The sequence below is a fragment of the Hypanus sabinus genome, unplaced genomic scaffold (genome assembly GCF_030144855.1).
Source record: "Hypanus sabinus isolate sHypSab1 unplaced genomic scaffold, sHypSab1.hap1 scaffold_43, whole genome shotgun sequence".
Taxonomy (NCBI): domain Eukaryota; kingdom Metazoa; phylum Chordata; class Chondrichthyes; order Myliobatiformes; family Dasyatidae; genus Hypanus; species Hypanus sabinus.
Window position 1 is genome coordinate 2,292,105 of NW_026781307.1, and position 19,372 is coordinate 2,311,476.

The following is a 19,372-nucleotide window of genomic DNA, read 5'->3' on the forward strand; positions in this document are numbered from 1 at the left end:
CTCGGCCTGGAAAGATCGTGTGGGAAAACATCACGTGCACGCGGTCCCGGCTCACCCCCGACCCCTTCAGGTTCTCTTTCGGATATGTTTCCCCCCCCCCCTCCAAACCTGACTGGGTCCCTTGGGAACCCAGCGACGGAGGCCACTCAGCCACCAGCACCACGCTGGGCTGAAAGGACTCCGGCACCCACTTCCCACCCCGTTAGGAATGAAGGCAGCACGCCCAGAAAGAATAGTTCGTTTTTAATGAAACCCAAAAAAAAAGAGAGATAGAGAAAAAAAATTAATCCTGGTGTTTAAAAACATAACTAGATTACATTTTGTAAAAAGCAAAACATTATTTAATAGTGTGCAGCCAAATTCCCCTGTGACTGGGGTAAAGGGAAGGGGGGGAGGGCAAGAGGGTCAAGGGGGAGTCATTGGGGGAAATCAGTAGGGGGGAGGTTCGGGGATGGGCAGGGGAGGGTGTCAGGGACGGGCAGGGGAGGGGGGGTCAGGGACGGTCAACGGAGAGGGGTCAGGTACGGGTAAAGGAGGGGGGTCGGGGACGGGCAAGGAAGGGGGTCGGATGGGCAGGGGAGGGGCAAAGAGGCACGGACAGGGGGGGGGGGGGGGAATCAGGAAAAGGCCAGCAAGGGGTGTGTGCGCTTGAGGGCATAGCAAATATCGCCCCAGGTATAACTAATGTCACCTCACACACACAGGTCAGCGCGGGGGGCGGGGAGGTTGGATATTCATGGCCGGGGGTGAGTAAAACGGGGAGGTGGGTACTAGACCCTCCCGCCGGCCACTGCAGGCACGTATAAAGCCAGTCTACTTAAAATAGGATCGCAGGCAGCTGGATGTACTGGGGGAGGGGGAGAGGTGGGGCCGGTTTGGGTGGAGAGCGAGAGAGAGGATACCAGGACGGTCGACACCGATGGGGTGGGTGGTGAATAAACGAGGAAGGGCAAGGTGCGTTTGATGGGCATCCCCTCCCCCCACTGGCGCCCCTCACGCAAACAAGGCAGCGGAGAGTTTATCGGAGAGTCTGTCCCCTGCCGTTTTGCGGGCGACGTACCGCCGGGGGGTCGGGGTCACGTATCCGGCCTCCACCAGTGGGCCCGCAGGCGGGCAGCCAGGTCACCGCCGGAGACACCCACCCACCGTCGCCAGGGAGACGAGTCGCCACAGAAAACCCCCGCCCTCCGTCACCAGGGAGACGTGTCGCCGCAGCAGGCCTCGGCTCTTCGTCGCCAGGGAGACATGTCGCCACAGAAGACCCCCGCCCTCCGTCGCCAGGGAGACGCGTCGCCGCAGCAGGCCTTGGCTCTTCGTCGCCAGGGAGACATGACGCCACAGAAGACCCCCGCCCTCCGTCGCCAGGGAGACGTGTCGCCGCAGCAGGCCTTGGCTCTTCGTCGCCAGGGAGACATGTCGCCACAGAAGACCCCCGCCCTCCGTCGCCAGGGAGACGTGTCGCCGCAGCAGGCCTTGGCTCTTCGTCGCCAGGGAGACATGTCGCCACAGAAGACCCCCGCCCTCCGTCGCCAGAGAGACGTGTCGCCACAGGAGACCCCCGCCCTCCGTCGCCAGGGAGATGTGTCGCCGCAGCAGGGCTTGGCTCTTCGTCGCCAGGGAGACATGTCGCCACAGGAGACCCCCGCCCTCCGTCACCACGCAGACGCGTAGCTGCGGGAGACCTCGGCCCGTCGTCGCCGGGGAAACCTCTTCATCCGGTGGGGTGGGGGGGTGGAGAGTGAGTGCCCCCATGGCCGGGGAGAGAGACTCCTGTCCCGGGGTCCGGGAAAGGCCGCAGGCTCCCCCCGCCCCCCCGTCCAGCCGCCGACTTCCTCTACCGAGGGTTGACGGAGAGTCTGAGGGGAGGAGGGAAGAGGAGGAGGCGTGAAGGCCGAAGGCAGGGGTGCATGCAGAATAATCACATCACAGCAGATCGTCCGACGGGGAAGCCATAGCTGGGGGTGTTGGTGGGGAGTGCAGTCGGGCCGTTCGGGTGGTGGGCGGGGGGGGGGGGGTTCGGGGAACGCGGCGTCGCACTGGGAGAAGGCTCGGCGGGTGTGCAGTGTCTCCCTCCCCCCCAGCCCGCTGCCCTCCCACCCTCTCCGCGCACTCACTGTAGCTTGGCCTCCAGCAGGCCGAGGCGCTGCCGGTCCACGTAGTGGGAGAAGAGGGCCAGCAGGTTGCCAGGGGCGACAGACGGGGTGGCCAGGGAGGCCTGGGGCATCTTCAGCAGCTCCCGTGTCACCGCGAACACCAGCTCCGTCCTGGGCAAGGGCAGAGAGCGAGGGTCACAATGGCGGACGGCCCATCCGTCTCCCAGACACCCCCCCTCCCTGCCTCTCACACCCGACCCTCCACCCTCTGGGCCTGACTTTCCCTCTAGTCCCCCGCCGGCCTGCCTGACTCTCCCCCCCCCCACCCCTCCCCGTCCTCGATTCGCACCTCCCACCCCCCAGGTCAGCACCTCCCTCCCTGACCCTGCCTCACCTCCTCGCCCATCTTACCCCCTCCCCATCCCGAGCCTCAACTGCCCGCGCTCTCCCCCCCCACCCCAGTTTCACCCCGGACAGGGAAAGCCCCCTCCTCACAGAGGGGGAGGAGGAGAAAGTGGGGAGGTGGGGGTGGGGAATTGATCGAGAGGGGGGGGAGAGAGAGAGAGGGAGAGGGAGAGAGGGAGGTGGGGAAAGAGGCAATGGAGGGGGAGGGGGCAAGGGAAAGGCAGTGGGCACGGGGAGAGGGGGAGCAAGAGAGATAGATGGAGAGCGCGACAGAGGGCGAAAAGGGGAGGGGAAGGGTGAGAGTGATAGAGGGCGAGAAGAGGCGAGGGAGGGGGAGAGTGCAAGAGGGGATGCAAGAAGAGGCGAGGGGGTGAGAGAGAGATGGATGGGTGTGGGGGTGGGTTCGAGGAGAGGAAAATTGCAGCGCAGAGCGGGGCAGCCAGAGGAAGGCCGCGAGGAGAGGAGAGGAGAGAGCGGCAAAGGGAACGAGGGAGGGGAGACAGAGGCCGCCACGCCCCTCCGCCTGGGCAACACTCACCACCTGTTGTCCTCCATCAGCTGGCTGTCAGCCGCCGCGGCCTGCAGCCGCTCGCCCTGACTCAGGATCATGTAGAAGAGGGTCACTCCAAACTGCGGCAACGAGAGAGAGAGGGAGACGGGGGGGTTGGGAGAGTGACGGTGCAGGGTGCGACGTACCCCCCCACCCCCCGAGGCGATCGCCCGCCTGCGTCCCTCGCCGCCTTTCCGCTGCTCCCGTCGCGTTAGAACGGACGTGCTGCGATTCATTCTCACCGACAGAACATCTCCCCCCCCCCACCCGGTACCAACCGCAGGGAGTTGCCAACGCAAGTGAGCTCCGTCAGCTGTGGGGCCTCCAGCCTCGGGAGGACGTCTTCGAGGAGCGTTCGCCTCAGAAAAGGCGGCGTCCCTCGCTGAGGAAACCCCCCCCCCCCCCATCCCGCCACCCGGGTCTCTCCTCGAACGCCAGCCAGGAGGTACAGAATAATCGGAACGAAGACCTGGGCAGTAGCGGACGAGGCCCGGCGGCCCACGGTGCCGAGCCGAGCCGGCCGGGGAGCAAATCGGGTGGCGCCCAAGCTCGAACCCCCTCCTCCCTCCACCCAGGCGCCCTCCCGAAAGCCTCCACACCGGGCAGCGCGTTCCGGGCACCTACCTCTCCCTCCCGAGTGAAGAGAGAAACCCTCACATCCACCCACCTGCCCCTCCCCCCTCGCCCCCAGCGCCCACCCTCTGGCGTTAAGACGCCTCAGCCCTGGAGGCACGCGGCTCAGCTCCGTCCCCTCTGCCACCCGATACCTGAATGGACGTGGAACCCGTGAACGCACCTCTCCGCTTTCTTAAAACATTCTCATCACCTTTTCTGTTTCTGTTTTTGCGCTGCCTGTTTAACTACTTAATACACACACACTCACACACACACACAGCAATTCACAATCTTTCTTTTCTCTATTTTGTACGACCGTGTGGGTAGTCAGAAGCTGAAATTGTTGCCACAAGAGGACACAGGTTTAAGGTGCTGGGGAGTAGGTACAGAGGAGATGTCAGGGGTAAGTTTTTCACACAGAGAGTGGTGAGTGTGTGGAATGGGCTGCTGGCAACGGTGGTGGGGGCGGATACGATAGGGTCTTTAACGAGACTCCTGGACAAGTATGTGGAACTCAGAAAAATAGAGAGCTTTGGGTAACCCGGGGTAATTTCGGACGTGTTCGGCACAACTTAGCAGCCTGTACTGTGCTGCAGGTTTTCTATGTTGCCATCAACGATGCAGCAATCGATGCCTTATTTGCTTTCTAACTCGCCATAGATTGTACGTGAGCAGGCCCCGGGATCGATCAAACTTTGAGCGCGTCGGGAAGGCTAACGGTTCTTCGTTCGTCATGTATCGTGAAACGTCACAGGAGATTTAGAAAGATGTTGCCTGGATCGGGGAGAATAGTTTGAGTGAACTTGGCCTTTTCTCCTCGGAGCGACGGAGGATGAGAGGTGACCTGATGGAGGTGTACAAGATGATGAGAGGCATTGATCGTGTGCATTGTCAGAGGCTTTTTCCCAGGGCTGAAATGGTTGCCATGAGAGGGCACAGGTTTAAGGTGCTGGGGAGTAGGTACAGAGGAGTTGTCAGGGGTAAGTTTTTCACTCAGAGAGTGGTGAGTGCGTGGAATGGGCTGTCGGTGACGGTGGTGGAGGTGGATACGATAGGGTCTTTTAAGAGACTCCTGGATGGGTACACAGAGCTGAGAAAGATAGAGGGCTCTGTGGCAGGGAAATTCTAGGCAGTATCTGGAGTAGATTACACGGTCGGCACAACAATGTGGGCCGAAGGGCCTGTAATGTGCTGTAGACTTGTACGAGATACACAAACAAAAATTCTCGGTCAAGTCCATCAGAGTCCCTGGTTGTGATGCTCATTTATGTGAGCGGAGGGCCGGTGTGAAAACTGTTACAATACTGTTCCCCCGTGGCCTCGGCAAAGCAGCCCTCACCCCAGGGTCTGAAAAGCACGGCCCACCGGGCTCGGGGGGCAGGGCAGTCGAACGGTCCCCTCGTAAGGGACGATGGGCTGTCGACCTCCGGATTTCCGGCGTCTGCAGAATCTCCCGCGTTGACGATTCTTCGCTGCGAGACGGGGACGCCTCTTCTCCCCTCACTGGGCAAGAGAGCCTGCGGTATGTCGAATTGACTGGGTGATCGAGTAGCCTCTGGATCACTGCATTCTGTGGGGGGGGGGGGTCACACAGACCGGGGCCAGGCGGCCGGTGCAGGTCGCAAGTCCCCGCTAGGCCAGCGCTGACGCCAGGCAGACAATCTCCGAAGAGTACCGATGATGGCCGGGGGGGTGGGGGTCACCCGTCTTGTAAAGTCAGCGCCCGGGAGACGCCGATGGCAAACTGCTCCCGCAGAGAGGCGCGCCCCAAGAGCGACGGTGGTCGGGGAAAGGCCACGGTCGCCCGCGTCCTGCGGCAGGTACAGCAAGCGACGTGCTGAACGTCAGATGAGCCGAACCTGGAGAGGGTGCAAAGGAGGTGATCCCAGGACCAAAGGGCTTCTCACAAGAAGAGCGTTTGACGGCTCTGACCCTCCGATCCAGTGGCGTTCAGAAGAACAAAGGGCCAACCCTCGTTGAAACCTATCGAATAGCCAAAGACCGGATGTGGGGAAGATGCGGTGGGGGGGGGGGTTTCAGACCCGGAACGGAGGGGAGCCCTTTCAGAACGGAGACCGGCAGGAACTCCTTCAGCCCGAGGGTGGCGGATCTGTGGAATTCTTCGCCGCGGCGAGGCCGAGTCTTTTGGGCGGAGGCCGCTGGGTTCTCATCACGCACAGGAGAGAACCTGCACATGCCGGAGAACCAAGCGGCACGCAGACCCTCGCGAGGGGCTTTGGGCCGGAACGGCAGCTGGACGTCCCTCCTCCACAGATGCTGCCCGGCCTGCTGAGTCCCCCCCCCACCCCCAGCATCTTGTGCGTGCGTGCGTGTTGTTGGTAGACTCTCGATCGGCCGGGGCATGAAGGGATGCGGGGAGGAGGCGGGAGGCTGGGGCCGAGAGGAGAATCGGATCGGCCACGATGAAATGGCGGAGCGGACTCGACGGGCCAGGTGCCCTAATCCGGCTCCTGCACCTCATGGTCTCAAGACTTGGATCCGAATGCATTTGATTTTCATCTTACACGAGGGAGTAAGACTCTGCTACGAGTCCGGTACGATGTACAGACGTGGGAATTTATGAGGCTGCGGGCTTGGAGAGAGAAGCCGTCCCGTAGCCTGTTGGTCTGCAAGACGGAGGCAGCTGGAACAGTTTGTGGCCGGGGTCCGCGACGCCCTTCTTTCTGCACCGGCTGCCCTAAAGGTCCTCAGAGGAGGGCAGTTTGACTGTTTTAATTATAATGGGCCCTGTTCGTTTACTATTAACCTCCAGCACAATGCAGGCCCTTCGGCCCACAAAGTTGTGCCAAACATGTCCTTACTTTAGAAATTACCTAAGGTCACCCATAGCCCTCTATTTTACTAAGCTCCATGTACCTGTCCAGGAGTCTCTTTAAAGACCCCATCGTATCCGCCTCCACCACCATCACCGACAGCTCATTCCACACACTCACCACTCTCTGAGTGAAAAACTTAACCCTGACATCTCCTCTGTACCTACTCCCCAGCACCTTAAACCTGTGTCCTCTTGTGGCAACCATTTCAGCCTCTGACTACCCACACGGTCAATGCCTCTCATCATCTTGTTACACCTCGATCAGGTCACCTCCCATCCTCCACCACCGTCGCTGGCAGCCCATTCCACGCACTCACCACTCTCTGAGTGAAAAACTTACCCCTGACATCCCCTCTGTACCTACTCCCCAGCACCTTAAACCTGTGCCCTCTCCTGCCAGACATTTCAGCCCTGGGAGAAAGCCTCTGACTACCCACCATGGTCAACCGTCTGGCTAGTTGGTTAAGATTCATAAATACAACTTTAATCGCGTGGAGTGTGCCGCCCGTCATTTGCTGGCATCGTGGTAGCTGTAACGGGAGCAAACCACGCAGTGGCCACACTACCTGGGGTTTGGGACGGGAGAGCCATAGTCCATCTCACGGGTCTGGCGGGACTGGGGCGTGTATTCCCGGGACGAACACAGCCCGAGAAAACGTCCTCCGGCCTTCTCCTCGGTAACTTTTACGCCCTGACGAACTGGGAGCCCGTCAACCTCTGCTTCGAGTGTACCAGACGGAAATTCCCCAACCAACGAGGGCCATCGCAGCGTACAACTTCTTTACTACCTGCAGTCACCCCTCAGGCAGGGATGGGGTTCACGCTCCAAGATTACAGCACCTTCAGTTCAGAATAAACCCCTCTCCAGCTTCCAGCCGGGTAAAGGTATCGATCATTCCAGAGGGCACGGATTGAGAATAAGAGGTCAGTTATTTAAAACAGAGTTGAGGAAAAACTTCTTCTCCCAGAGAGTTGTGGAGGTGTGGAATGCACTGCCTCGGAAGACGGTGGAGGCCAATTCTCTGGATGCTTTCAAGAAGGAGCTGGATAGATATCTGATGGATAGGGGAATCAAGGGATATGGGGACAAGGCAGGGACTGGGTATTGATAGTGAATGATCAGCCATGATCTCAGAATAGCGGTGCAGACTCGAGGGGCCGAATGGTCTACTTCTGCACCTATTGTCTATTGTCTATAACCAGCGTTTCGCTGACAAACTCCGCCACCCTCGTTAGGGGCGACGCCCGGGCGCGTCTAGTCCGGTGGCATTTACACCCCCGACGTCCCCTCTCTCTCCTGATTGGTTAGGCCTCGTCCAATCAGGTTTCTGCACTCCCACCTCGTTTACAACCGAATTCCAGTTCTGACTTGCAGCAAGGCCTTCGCCTTTGTCGAAATCCTTTCCCCCTCGTTCGTTTGACTTCGCCAACGGAGCAGCGCGTATCGGCACGGTGGAAAACCGCGTCAAGGAGCGCAGGAGGCGCATCTGTTTGGGTTGCCTGGGGAAATCGGCGGAGGCAGCACCTGGCGTTCACAACAGCCGCAGGATTATTGGAACTATTGTGCTGTGCCAATGGCGGTTTGGCCCGCCTGGTGAAGGGAGCCATTGAAATAGAAGCGGAGCCTAAGAAGTTTAACCGGGATGAGGGTCTTGCGTCAAGTAAAAAAATTGGAATTTGATTGTAAACAAGGTGGCAGAGCGGAAACCTGAATGGACAAGGATGAACCAATCAGGAGAGAGGGGGGATGTCGGGGGCATAAATGCCACCGGACTGGACATGCTCGGGCATCACCCCTGACGGAGGCGGCGGAGTTGGTCGGCGAAACGCCGGGGATCCTTCTTCCTCCAGCTCCAGAGAGCAAAGGCCTGCAGTTTCGAAAGCGGAATGGGAGCCGAGCAGCAGCCGTGAGTGTAACCCCGCCGTCCCCATGGCTGCGCCCAGGAATCCGCCCTCGCCCACCGTCCCGACGCAGTCGGGCTTTCCGCCCGGAGGTGAGGAGGGTCCCGTTACGAGGGGGCTCCTCCCGTGCACCTGGGGGATCTCGGCAGGAGGGTGCTGCGGTGCCCTGCAATACGTTCTTCAGTTTGTACCGGGATCTCCCACACGCATGCCACTTCTGCGGGCCGGAGCAGACCGTGTACCACGTCGACATGGAGTGCGTGAGGCTGCAGCCCCTTTTTGCGTATCTGCGTGGGCTGCTTCTCGCCTTCTGGTTGCACTTTAGCCCCACCCTATTGGTATATGGTCATCCAGTAAGGAAGGGGGCATGGAGGGATGAGGATGTCCTAGTCAACTTGCTCCTGGGGCTGGCGAAATCCGCCATCCGAGGGTCTTGGAAACGGGTGGCAGGAGAATCTGCCCGGGCAGGCTTCCTGGCATTGTTTAGAGGGCACGTTCGTGCCCGGGTGAAGATTGAAAAGGACCACGTGCCGCCCATTCCGGGACTGTTGGGCTCCGCGGGGTGTAGATGCCATCATCGATAGAGATGGCAACATTCTGGTGTAATGTCTGCTGTCTATTTGTAGCGAAGCAATTGTGTTAGTCACTGTTTTGTATATATTGCACAGCACCAAAATTTGTATCAAAGGAATTTTGTGGGAAAAAAACCACACAGCTCGAACCACATCATTATTCGCTGATGACACGACCATGGTGGGTCTCTTCAGCAAGAACGACGAGTCAGCGTACAGAGAGGAGGCGCAGCGACTAACGGACTGGTGCAGAGCCAATGACCTGTCTCTGAATGTGAACAAAGATGGTTGTTGACTTCAGGAGGGCACGGAGCAACCACTCCCCGCTGAACATCGACAGTTCCTTGGTAGAGATCGTTAAGAGCACCTAATCACACTGAGCACGGGGCTGGCCAGGGCTGCGTGCTCAGTCCACTGCTGACCCATGACTGTGCTGCAACACACAGTCGAACCATATCAAGTTCGCCGATGACACGTAAACAGCACCACATTTCTTGGTGTTCACCTGACGGAGAATCTCACCTGGTCCCTCAACACCAGCTCCAGAGCAAAGAAAGCCCAGCAGCGTCTCTACTTTTTCTGCGAAGGCTGAGGAAAGTCCATCTCCCACCCCCCCATCCCCATCACATTCTACAGGGTTGTATTGAGAGCATCCTGAGCAGCTGCATCACTGCCCGGTTCGGGAATTGCGCCGTCTCGGATCGCAAGACCCTGCAGCGGATAGTGAGGTCAGCTGAGAAGATCATCGGGGTCTCTCTTCCCGCCATCACTACACGCTGCATCCACAAAGCAAACAGCATTATGAAGGACCCCACGCACCCCTCATACAAACTCTTCTCCCTCCTGCCGTCTGGGAAAAGGGTCCAAAGCATTCGGGCTCTCACGACCAGACTATATAACAGTTTCTTCACCCAAGCCATCAGACTCCTCAATACCACGAGACTGGACTGACACCAACTTACAGCCCTCTACTGTGCCCCATTGTCTTGTTTAATATTTATTGTAATGCCTGCACTGTTTTGTGCGCTTTATGCAGTCCTGGGTAGGTGTGTAGTCTAGTGTAGTTTGCATGCCGTTTTACGTAGTTGAGTACAGTTTTGCATTGTTTCAGGTAGTTGAGTGTAGTTTTGTGTTGTTTCAGGTAGTCGAGTGTAGTTTTGTGTTGTTTCAGGTAGTCGAGTATAGTTTTGTGTTGTTTCAGGTAGTCAAGTGTAGTTTTGTGTTGTTTCAGGTAGTCGAGTGTAGTTTTGTGTTGTTTCAGGTAGTCGAGTGTAGTTTTGTGTTGTTTCAGGTAGTCTAGTGGAGTTTTGTGTTGCTTCAGATAGTCTAGTGCAGTTTTTGTGTTGTTGCAGGTAGACCAGTGTAGTTTTGTGGTCTTTCAGGCAGTCGAGTGTAGTTTTGTGTTGTTTCAGGTAGTCTAGTGTAGTTTTTTGTTGTTTCGTGTAGTCGAGTGTAGTTTTGTGTTGCTTCGTGTAGTCCAGTGTAGTTTTGTGGTGTTTCAGGTCGTCAAGTGTAGTTTTTGGGGTGTTTCAGGTAGTCGAGTGTAGTTTTGTGTTGTTTCATGTAGTCGAGTGTAGTTTTGTGTTCTTTCAGGTAGTCTGGTGTACTTTTGTGTTCTTTCATGTAGTCGGGTGTAGTTTTGTGTTGTTTCAGGTAGTAAAGTGTAGTTTTGTGTTGTTTCAGGTAGTAAAGTGTAGTTTTGTGTTGTTTCAGGTAGTCTGGTGTACTTTTGTGTTCTTTCATGTAGTCGGGTGTAGTTTTTTGTTTTTTCACATAGTTTAGTCTGGTTTTGTGTTGTTGCAGGTAGTCCTGTGTAGTTTTGTGGTGTTTCAGGTAGTCGAGTGTAGTATTGTGTTGTTTCATGTAGTCGAGTGTAGTTTTGTGTTCTTTCAGGTAGTCTGGTGTACTTTTGTGTTCTTTCATGTAGTCGAGTGTACTTTTGTGTTCTTTCACGTAGTTTAGTCTAGTTTTGTGTTGTTGCAGGTAGTCCAGTGTAGTTTTGTGTTGTTTCAGGTAGTCTAGTGTATTTTTTGTTGTTTCACTTAGTCGAGTGTAGTTTTGTGTTGTTTCCTGTAGTCCAGTGTAGTTTTTGTGGTGTTTCAGGTAGTCTAGTGTAATTTTTGTGTTGTTGCAGGTAGTCCAGTGTAGTTTTGTGGTGTTTCAGGTAGTCGAGTGTAGTTCTGTGTTGTTTCAGGTAGTCGAGTGTAGTTTTGTGTTGTTTCAGGTAGTCAAGTGTAGTTTTGTGTGGTTTCAGGTAGTCAAGTGTAGTTTTGTGTTCTTTCAGGTAGTCGAGTGTAGTTTTGTGTTGTTTCAGGTAGTCTAGTGGAGCTTTGTGTTGCTTCAGATAGTCTAGTGTAGTTTTTGTGTTGTTGCAGGTAGACCAGTGTAGTTTTGTGGTGTTTCAGGCAGTTGAGTGTAGATTTGTGTTGTTTCAGGTAGTCTAGTGTAGTTTTTTGTTTTTTCACATAGATTAGTCTAGTTTTGTGTTGTTGCAGGTAGTACTGTGTAGTTTTGTGGTGTTTCAGGTAGTCAGTCGAGTGTAGTATTGTGTTGTTTCAGGTAGTCGAGTGTAGTTTTGTGTTCTTTCAGGTAGTCTAGTGTAGTTTTGCGTTGTTTCAGGTAGTCTGGAGTACTTTTGTGTTCTTTCACATAGATTAGTCTAGTTTTCTGTTGTTGCAGGTAGTCGAGTGTAGTTTTGGGTTGTTTCAGATAGTCCAGTGTAGTTTTGGTTTGTTTCAGTTCGTCTGGTGCAGTTTTGGGTGTTTCAGGTAGCCAACTGTAGTTTTTGCGGTGTTTCAGGTAGTCGAGTGTAGTTTTGTGTTGTTTCATGTAGTCGAGTGTAGTTTTGTGTTCTTTCAGGTAGTCTGGTGTACTTTTGTGTTCTTTCATGTAGTCGAGTGTACTTTTGTGTTCTTTCACGTAGTTTAGTCTAGTTTTGTGTTGTTGCAGGTAGTCCAGTGTAGTTTTGTTGTGTTTCAGGTAGTCGAGTGTAGTTTTGTGTTCTTTCAGGTAGTCTAGTGTAGTTTTGTGTTATTTCAGGCAGCCAACTGTAGTTTTTTGTTGTTTTACATAGTCGAGTGTAGTTTTTGTGGTGTTTCAGGTAGTCTAGTGTAGTTTTGCATTGTTTCAGGTAGTCTGGAGTACTTTTCTGTTCTTTCATGTAGTCGGGTGTACTTTTGTGCTCTTTCACATAGTTTAGTCTAGTTTTGTGTTGTTGCAGGTAGTCGAGTGTAGTTTTGGGTTGTTTCAGATAGTCCATTGTAGTTTTGTGTTGTTTAAGTTCGTCTGGTGCAGTTTTATGTTGTTTCAGGTAGTCTAGTGTAATTTTTGTGTTGTTGCAGGTAGTCCAGTGTAGTTTTGTGGTGTTTCAGGTAGTCGAGTGTAGTTCTGTGTTGTTTCAGGTAGTCGAGTGTAGTTTTGTGTTGTTTCAGGTAGTCGAGTGTAGTTTTGTGTTGTTTCAGGTAGTCAAGTGTAGTTTTGTGTGGTTTCAGGTTGTCAAATGTAGTTTTGTGTTGTTTCAGGTAGTCGAGTGTAGTTTTCTGTTGTTTCAGGTAGTCTAGTGGAGCTTTGTGTTGCTTCAGATAGTCTAGTGTAGTTTTTGTGTTGTTGCAGGTAGACCAGTGTAGTTTTGTGGTGTTTCAGGCAGTCGAGTGTAGTTTTGTGTTGTTTCAGGTAGTCGAGTGTAGTATTGTGTTGTTTCATGTAGTCGGGTGTAGTTTTGTGTTCTTTCAGGTAGTCTGGTGTACTTTTGTGTTCTTTCATGTAGTCGAGTGTACTTTTGTGTTCTTTCACGTAGTTTAGTCTAGTTTTGTGTTGTTGCAGGTAGTCCAGTGTAGTTTTGTGGTGTTTCAGGTAGTCGAGTGTAGTTTTGTGTTCTTTCAGGTAGTCGAGTGTAGTTTTGTGTTCTTTCAGGTAGTCTAGTGTAGTTTTTGTGTTGTTGCAGGTAGACCAGTGTAGTTTTGTGGTGTTTCAGGCAGTTGAGTGTAGATTTGTGTTGTTTCAGGTAGTCTAGTGTAGTTTTTTGTTTTTTCACATAGATTAGTCTAGTTTTGTGTTGTTGCAGGTAGTACTGTGTAGTTTTGTGGTGTTTCAGGTAGTCGAGTGTAGTATTGTGTTGTTTCAGGTAGTCGAGTGTAGTTTTGTGTTGTTTCAGGTAGTCTAGTGTAGTTTTTTGTTGTTTCACTTAGTCGAGTGTAGTTTTGTGTTGTTTCCTGTAGTCCAGTGTAGTTTTTGTGGTGTTTCAGGTAGTCTAGTGTAATTTTTGTGTTGTTGCAGGTAGTCCAGTGTAGTTTTGTGGTGTTTCAGGTAGTCGAGTGTAGTTCTGTGTTGTTTCAGGTAGTCGAGTGTAGTTTTGTGTTGTTTCAGGTAGTCAAGTGTAGTTTTGTGTGGTTTCAGGTAGTCAAGTGTAGTTTTGTGTTCTTTCAGGTAGTCGAGTGTAGTTTTGTGTTCTTTCAGGTAGTCTAGTGGAGCTTTGTGTTGCTTCAGATAGTCTAGTGTAGTTTTTGTGTTGTTGCAGGTAGACCAGTGTAGTTTTGTGGTGTTTCAGGCAGTTGAGTGTAGATTTGTGTTGTTTCAGGTAGTCTAGTGTAGTTTTTTGTTTTTTCACATAGATTAGTCTAGTTTTGTGTTGTTGCAGGTAGTCCTGTGTAGTTTTGTGGTGTTTCAGGTAGTCGAGTGTAGTATTGTGTTGTTTCAGGTAGTCGAGTGTAGTTTTGTGTTCTTTCAGGTAGTCTAGTGTAGTTTTGCGTTGTTTCGGGTAGTCTGGAGTACTTTTGTGTTCTTTCACATAGTTTAGTCTAGTTTTGTGTTGTTGCAGGTAGTCGAGTGTAGTTTTGGGTTGTTTCAGATAGTCCAGTGTAGTTTTGGTTTGTTTCAGTTCGTCTGGTGCAGTTTTGGGTGTTTCAGGTAGCCAACTGTAGTTTTTGCGGTGTTTCAGGTAGTCGAGTGTAGTTTTGTGTTGTTTCATGTAGTCGAGTGTAGTTTTGTGTTCTTTCAGGTAGTCTGGTGTACTTTTGTGTTCTTTCACGTAGTTTAGTCTAGTTTTGTGTTGTTGCAGGTAGTCCAGTGTAGTTTTGTGGTGTTTCAGGTAGTCGAGTGTAGTTTTGTGTTCTTTCAGGTAGTCTAGTGTAGTTTTGTGTTATTTCAGGTAGCCAACTGTAGTTTTTTGTTGTTTCACGTAGTCGAGTGTAGTTTTTGTGGTGTTTCTGGTAGTCTAGTGTAGTTTTGCATTGTTTCAGGTAGTCTGGAGTTCTTTTGTGTTCTTTCATGTAGTCGGGTGTACTTTTGTGCTCTTTCACATAGTTTAGTCTAGTTTTGTGTTGTTGCAGGTAGTTGAGTGTAGTTTTGGGTTATTTCAGATAGTCCATTGTAGTTTTGTGTTGTTTAAGTTCGTCTGGTGCAGTTTTGGGTGTTTCAGGTAGTCCAGTATAGTTTTTGTGTTGTTGCTGGTAGTCCAGAGTAGTTTTGTGGTGTTTCAGGTAATCAAGTGTAGTTTTGTGTTGTTTCAGGTAGTCTGGTGTAGTTTTATGTTGTTTCAGGTAGTCTAGTGTAATTTTTGTGTTGTTGCAGGTAGTCCAGTGTAGTTTTGTGGTGTTTCAGGTAGTCGAGTGTAGTTTTGTGTTGTTTCAGGTAGTCGAGTGTAGTTTTGTGTTGTTTCAGGTAGTCAAGTGTAGTTTTGTGTGGTTTCAGGTTGTCAAGTGTAGTTTTGTGTTGTTTCAGGTAGTCGAGTGTAGTTTTGTGTTGTTTCAGGTAGTCTAGTGGAGCTTTGTGTTGCTTCAGATAGTCTAGTGTAGTTTTTGTGTTGTTGCAGGTAGACCAGTGTAGTTTTGTGGTGTTTCAGGCAGTCGAGTGTAGTTTTGTGTTGTTTCAGGTAGTCTCGTGTAGTTTTTTGTTTTTTCACATAGATTAGTCTAGTTTTGTGTTGTTGCAGGTAGTCCTGTGTAGTTTTGTGGTGTTTCAGGTAGTCGAGTGTAGTATTGTGTTGTTTCAGGTAGTCGAGTGTAGTTTTGTGTTCTTTCAGGTAGTCTAGTGTAGTTTTGCGTTGTTTCAGGTAGTCTGGAGTACTTTTGTGTTCTTTCACATAGATTAGTCTAGTTTTGTGTTGTTGCAGGTAGTCGAGTGTAGTTTTGGGTTGTTTCAGATAGTCCAGTGTAGTTTTGGTTTGTTTCAGTTCGTCTGGTGCAGTTTTGGGTGTTTCAGGTAGCCAACTGTAGTTTTTGCGGTGTTTCAGGTAGTCGAGTGTAGTTTTGTGTTGTTTCATGTAGTCGAGTGTAGTTTTGTGTTCTTTCAGGTAGTCTGGTGTACTTTTGTGTTCTTTCATGTAGTCGAGTGTACTTTTGTGTTGTTTCAGGTAGTCAAGTGTAGTTTTGTGTGGTTTCAGGTAGTCAAGTGTAGTTTTGTGTTCTTTCAGGTAGTCGAGTGTAGTTTTGTGTTGTTTCAGGTAGTCTAGTGGAGCTTTGTGTTGCTTCAGATAGTCTAGTGTAGTTTTTGTGTTGTTGCAGGTAGACCAGTGTAGTTTTGTGGTGTTTCAGGCAGTCGAGTGTAGTTTTGTGTTGTTTCAGGTAGTCTCGTGTAGTTTTTTGTTTTTTCACATAGATTAGTCTAGTTTTGTGTTGTTGCAGGTAGTCCTGTGTAGTTTTGTGGTGTTTCAGGTAGTCGAGTGTAGTATTGTGTTGCTTCAGGTAGTCGAGTGTAGTTTTGTGTTCTTTCAGGTAGTCTAGTGTAGTTTTGCGTTGTTTCAGGTAGTCTGGAGTACTTTTGTGTTCTTTCACATAGTTTAGTCTAGTTTTGTGTTGTTGCAGGTAGTCGAGTGTAGTTTTGGGTTGTTTCAGATAGTCCAGTGTAGTTTTGGTTTGTTTCAGTTCGTCTGGTGCAGTTTTGGGTGTTTCAGGTAGCCAACTGTAGTTTTTGGGGTGTTTCAGGTAGTCGAGTGTAGTTTTGTGTTCTTTCAGGTAGTCTGGTGTCGTTTTTTGTTGTTTCACTTAGTCGAGTGTAGTTTTGTGTTGTTTCCTGTAGTCCAGTGTAGTTTTTGTGGTGTTTCAGGTAGTCTAGTGTAGTTTTGCGTTGTTTCAGGTAGTCTGGAGTACTTTTGTGTTCTTTCATGTAGTCGGGTGTACTTTTGTGCTCTTTCACATAGTTTAGTCTAGTTTTGAGTTGTTGCAGGTAGTCGAGTGTAGTTTTGGGTTGTTTCAGATAGTCCATTGTAGTTTTGTGTTGTTTAAGTTCGTCTGGTGCAGTTTTGGGTGTTTCAGGTAGTCTAGTATAGTTTTTGTGTTGTTGCAGGTAGTCCAGTGTAGTTTTATGTTGTTTCAGGTAGTCTAGTGTAATTTTTGTGTTGTTGCAGGTAGTCCAGTGTAGTTTTGTGGTGTTTCAGGCAGTCGAGTGTAGTTTTTGGGGTGTTTCAGGCAGTCGAGTGTAGTTTTTGGGGTGTTTCAGGTAGTCTAGTGTAGTTTTGTGTTGTTTCAGGTAGTCCAGTGCAGTTTTGCGTTGTTTCAGGTAGTCTGGTGTACTTTTGTGCTCTTTCACATAGTTTAGTCTAGTTTTGTGTTGTTGCAGGTAGTCCAGTGTAGTTTTGTGGTGTTTCAGGCAGTAGAGTGTAGTTTTTGGGGTGTTTCAGGTAGTCTAGTGTAGTTTTGTGTTGTTTCAGGTAGTCTAGTGAAATTTTGTGTTGTTTCGTGTAGTCGAGTGTAGTTTTGTGGTGTTTCAGGTAGCCAAGTGTAGTTTTGTGTTGTTTCAGGTAGTCTAGTGTAGTTTTTTGTTTTTTTCACATAGATTAGTCTAGTTTTGTGTTGTTGCAGGTAGTCCTGTGTAGTTTTGTGGTGTTTCAGGAAGTCGAGTGTAGTATTGTGTTGTTTCAGGTAGTCTAGTGTAGTTTTGTGTTGTTTCAGGTAGTCTGGTGTACTTTTGTGTTCTTTCATGTAGTCGAGTGTACTTTTGTGTTCTTTCACGTAGTTTAGTCTAGTTTTGTGTTGTTGCAGGTAGTCCAGTGTAGTTTTGTGGTGTTTCAGGTAGTCGAGTGTAGTATTGTGTTGTTTCAGGTAGTCGAGTGTAGTTTTGTGTTCTTTCAGGTAGTCTAGTGTAGTTTTGTGTTGTTTCAGGTAGTCTGGTATACTTTTGTGTTCTTTCATGTAGTCGAGTGTACTTTTGTGTTCTTTCACGTAGTTTAGTCTAGTTTTGTGTTGTTGCAGGTAGTCCAGTGTAGTTTTGTGGTGTTTCAGATAGTCGAGTGTAGTTTTGTGCTGTTTCAGGTAGTCTAGTGTAGTTTTGCATTGTTTCAGGTAGTCTGGTGTAGTTTTGTGTTGTTGCAGGTAGTCCAGTGTAGTTTTGTGGTGTTTCAGATAGTCGAGTGTAGTTTTGTGTTGTTTCAGGTAGTCTAGTGTAGTTTTGCGTTGTTTCAGGTAGTCTGGTGTACTTTTGTGTTCTTTCATGTAGTCGGGTGTACTTTTGTGCTCTTTCACATAGTTTAGTCTAGTTTTGTGTTGTTGCTGGTAGTCCAGTGTAGGTTTGTGGTGTTTCAGGTAGTCGAGTGTAGTTTTCTGTTGTTTCAGGTAGTCTAGTGTAATTTTTGTGTTGTTGCAGGTAGTCCAGTGTAGTTTTGTGGTGTTTCAGGTAGTCGAGTGTAGTTTTGTGTTGTTTCAGGTAGTCAAGTGTAGTTTTGTGTGGTTTCAGGTAGTCAAGTGTAGTTTTGTGTTCTTTCAGGTAGTCGAGTGTAGTTTTGTGTTGTTTCAGGTAGTCTAGTGGAGCTTTGTGTTGCTTCAGATAGTCTAGTGTAGTTTTTGTGTTGTTGCAGGTAGACCAGTGTAGTTTTGTGGTGTTTCAGGCAGTTGAATGTAGTTTTGTGTTGTTTCAGGTAGTCTAGTGTAGTTTTTTGTTTTTTCACATAGATTAGTCTAGTTTTGTGTTGTTGCAGGTAGCCCTGTGTAGTTTTGTGGTGTTTCAGGTACTCGAGTGTAGTTTTGTGTTCTTTCAGGTAGTCTTGTGTACTTTTGTGTTGTTTCAGGTAGTCCAGTGTAGTTTTGTGGTGTTTCAGGTAGTCGAGTGTAGTTTTGTGTTGTTTCAGGTAGTCTAGTGGAGTTTTGTGTTGCTTCAGATAGTCTAGTGTAGTTTTTGTGTTGTTGCAGATAGACCAGTGTAGTTTTGTGGTGTTTCAGGCAGTCGAGTGTAGTTCTGTGTTGTTGCAGGTAGTCCTGTGTAGTTTTGTGGTGTTTCAGGTAGTCGAGTGTAGTATTGTGTTGTTTCAGGTAGTCGAGTGTTGTTTTGTGTTCTTTCAGGTAGTCTAGTGTAGTTTTATGTTGTTTCAGGTAGTCTGGTATACTTTTGTGTTCTTTCATGTAGTCGAGTGTACTTTTGTGTTCTTTCACGTAGTTTAGTCTAGTTTTGTGTTGTTGCAGGTAGTCCAGTGTAGTTTTGTGGTGTTTCAGATAGTCGAGTGTAGTTTTGTGTTGTTTCAGGTAGTCTAGTGTAGTTTTGTGGTGTTTCAGGTAATCGAGTAGTTTTGTGTTGTTTCAGGTAGTCTGGTGTAGTTTTTGGGGTGTTTCAGGTAGCCAAATGTAGTTTTTGGGGTGTTTCAGGTAGTCGAGTGTAGTATTGTGTTGTTTCATGTAGTCGAGTGTAGTTTTGTGTTCTTTCAGGTAGTCTGGTGTACTTCTGTGTTCTTTCACGTAGTTTAGTCTAGTTTTGTGTTGTTGCAGGTAGTCCAGTGTAGTTATGTGGTGTTTCAGGTAGTCGAGTGTAGTATTGTGTTGTTTCAGGTAATCTAGTGTAGTTTTGCGTTGTTTCAGGTAGTCTGGTGTACTTTTGTGTTCTTTCATGTAGTCGAGTGTACTTTTGTGTTCTTTCACGTAGTTTAGTCTAGTTTTGTGTTGTTGCAGGTAGTCCAGTGTAGTTTTGTGGTGTTTCAGGTAGTCGAGTGTAGTTTTGTGTTCTTTCAGGTAGTCTAGTGTACTTTTGTGTTGTTTCAGGTAGTCCAGTGTAGTTTTTGTGGTGTTTCAGGTAGTCGAGTGTAGTTTTGTGTTGTTTCAGGTAGTCTAGTGGAGTTTTGTGTTGCTTCAGATAGTCTAGTGTAGTTTTTGTGTTGTTGCAGGTAGACCAGTGTAGTTTTGTGGTGTTTCAGGCAGTTGAATGTAGTTTTGTGTTGTTTCAGGTAGTCTAGTGTAGTTTTTTGTTTTTTCACATAGATTAGTCTAGTTTTGTGTTGTTGCAGGTAGCCCTGTGTAGTTTTGTGGTGTTTCAGGTAGTCTAGTGTACTTTTGTGTTGTTTCAGGTAGTCCAGTGTAGTTTTGTGGTGTTTCAGGTAGTCGAGTGTAGTTTTGTGTTGTTTCAGGTAGTCTAGTGGAGTTTTGTGTTGCTTCAGATAGTCTAGTGTAGTTTTTGTGTTGTTGCAGATAGACCAGTGTAGTTT

General features: G+C 49.7%; 1 protein-coding gene and 1 long non-coding RNA gene across 9 annotated transcripts in view; one reads left to right on the forward strand and one right to left on the reverse strand.

Moving 5' to 3' along the window:
- Positions 1-226: 226 nt before the first annotated feature.
- LOC132388881 (protein PAT1 homolog 1-like) overlaps positions 227-19,372 on the reverse strand; it is a 121,874-nt gene continuing 102,728 nt past the window's right edge. Inside the window, exons 6-8 of the mRNA XM_059961315.1 lie at positions 3,037-3,128; positions 2,115-2,264; positions 227-1,856 (exon numbers count right to left, since the gene is read on the reverse strand). Of these exons, the coding sequence (XP_059817298.1) occupies positions 1,835-1,856; positions 2,115-2,264; positions 3,037-3,128 (264 nt within the window). The 3' untranslated portion in view covers positions 227-1,834. The remainder of the gene's footprint in view (positions 1,857-2,114; positions 2,265-3,036; positions 3,129-19,372) is intronic.
- On the forward strand, positions 9,593-18,915 carry LOC132388877 (uncharacterized). 8 transcript variants are annotated; one of them, XR_009510361.1, is made up of 5 exons: positions 9,593-12,645; positions 12,977-14,962; positions 15,383-15,533; positions 16,408-16,588; positions 18,481-18,915. It is a non-coding gene; the product is annotated as an uncharacterized LOC132388877 (long non-coding RNA). The 8 variants fall into 8 exon arrangements; XR_009510359.1 differs by lacking the exon at positions 18,481-18,915 and adding an exon at positions 17,280-17,544 and having other exon boundaries at positions 16,408-16,437; XR_009510364.1 differs by lacking the exon at positions 18,481-18,915 and adding an exon at positions 17,160-17,248 and having other exon boundaries at positions 16,408-16,437.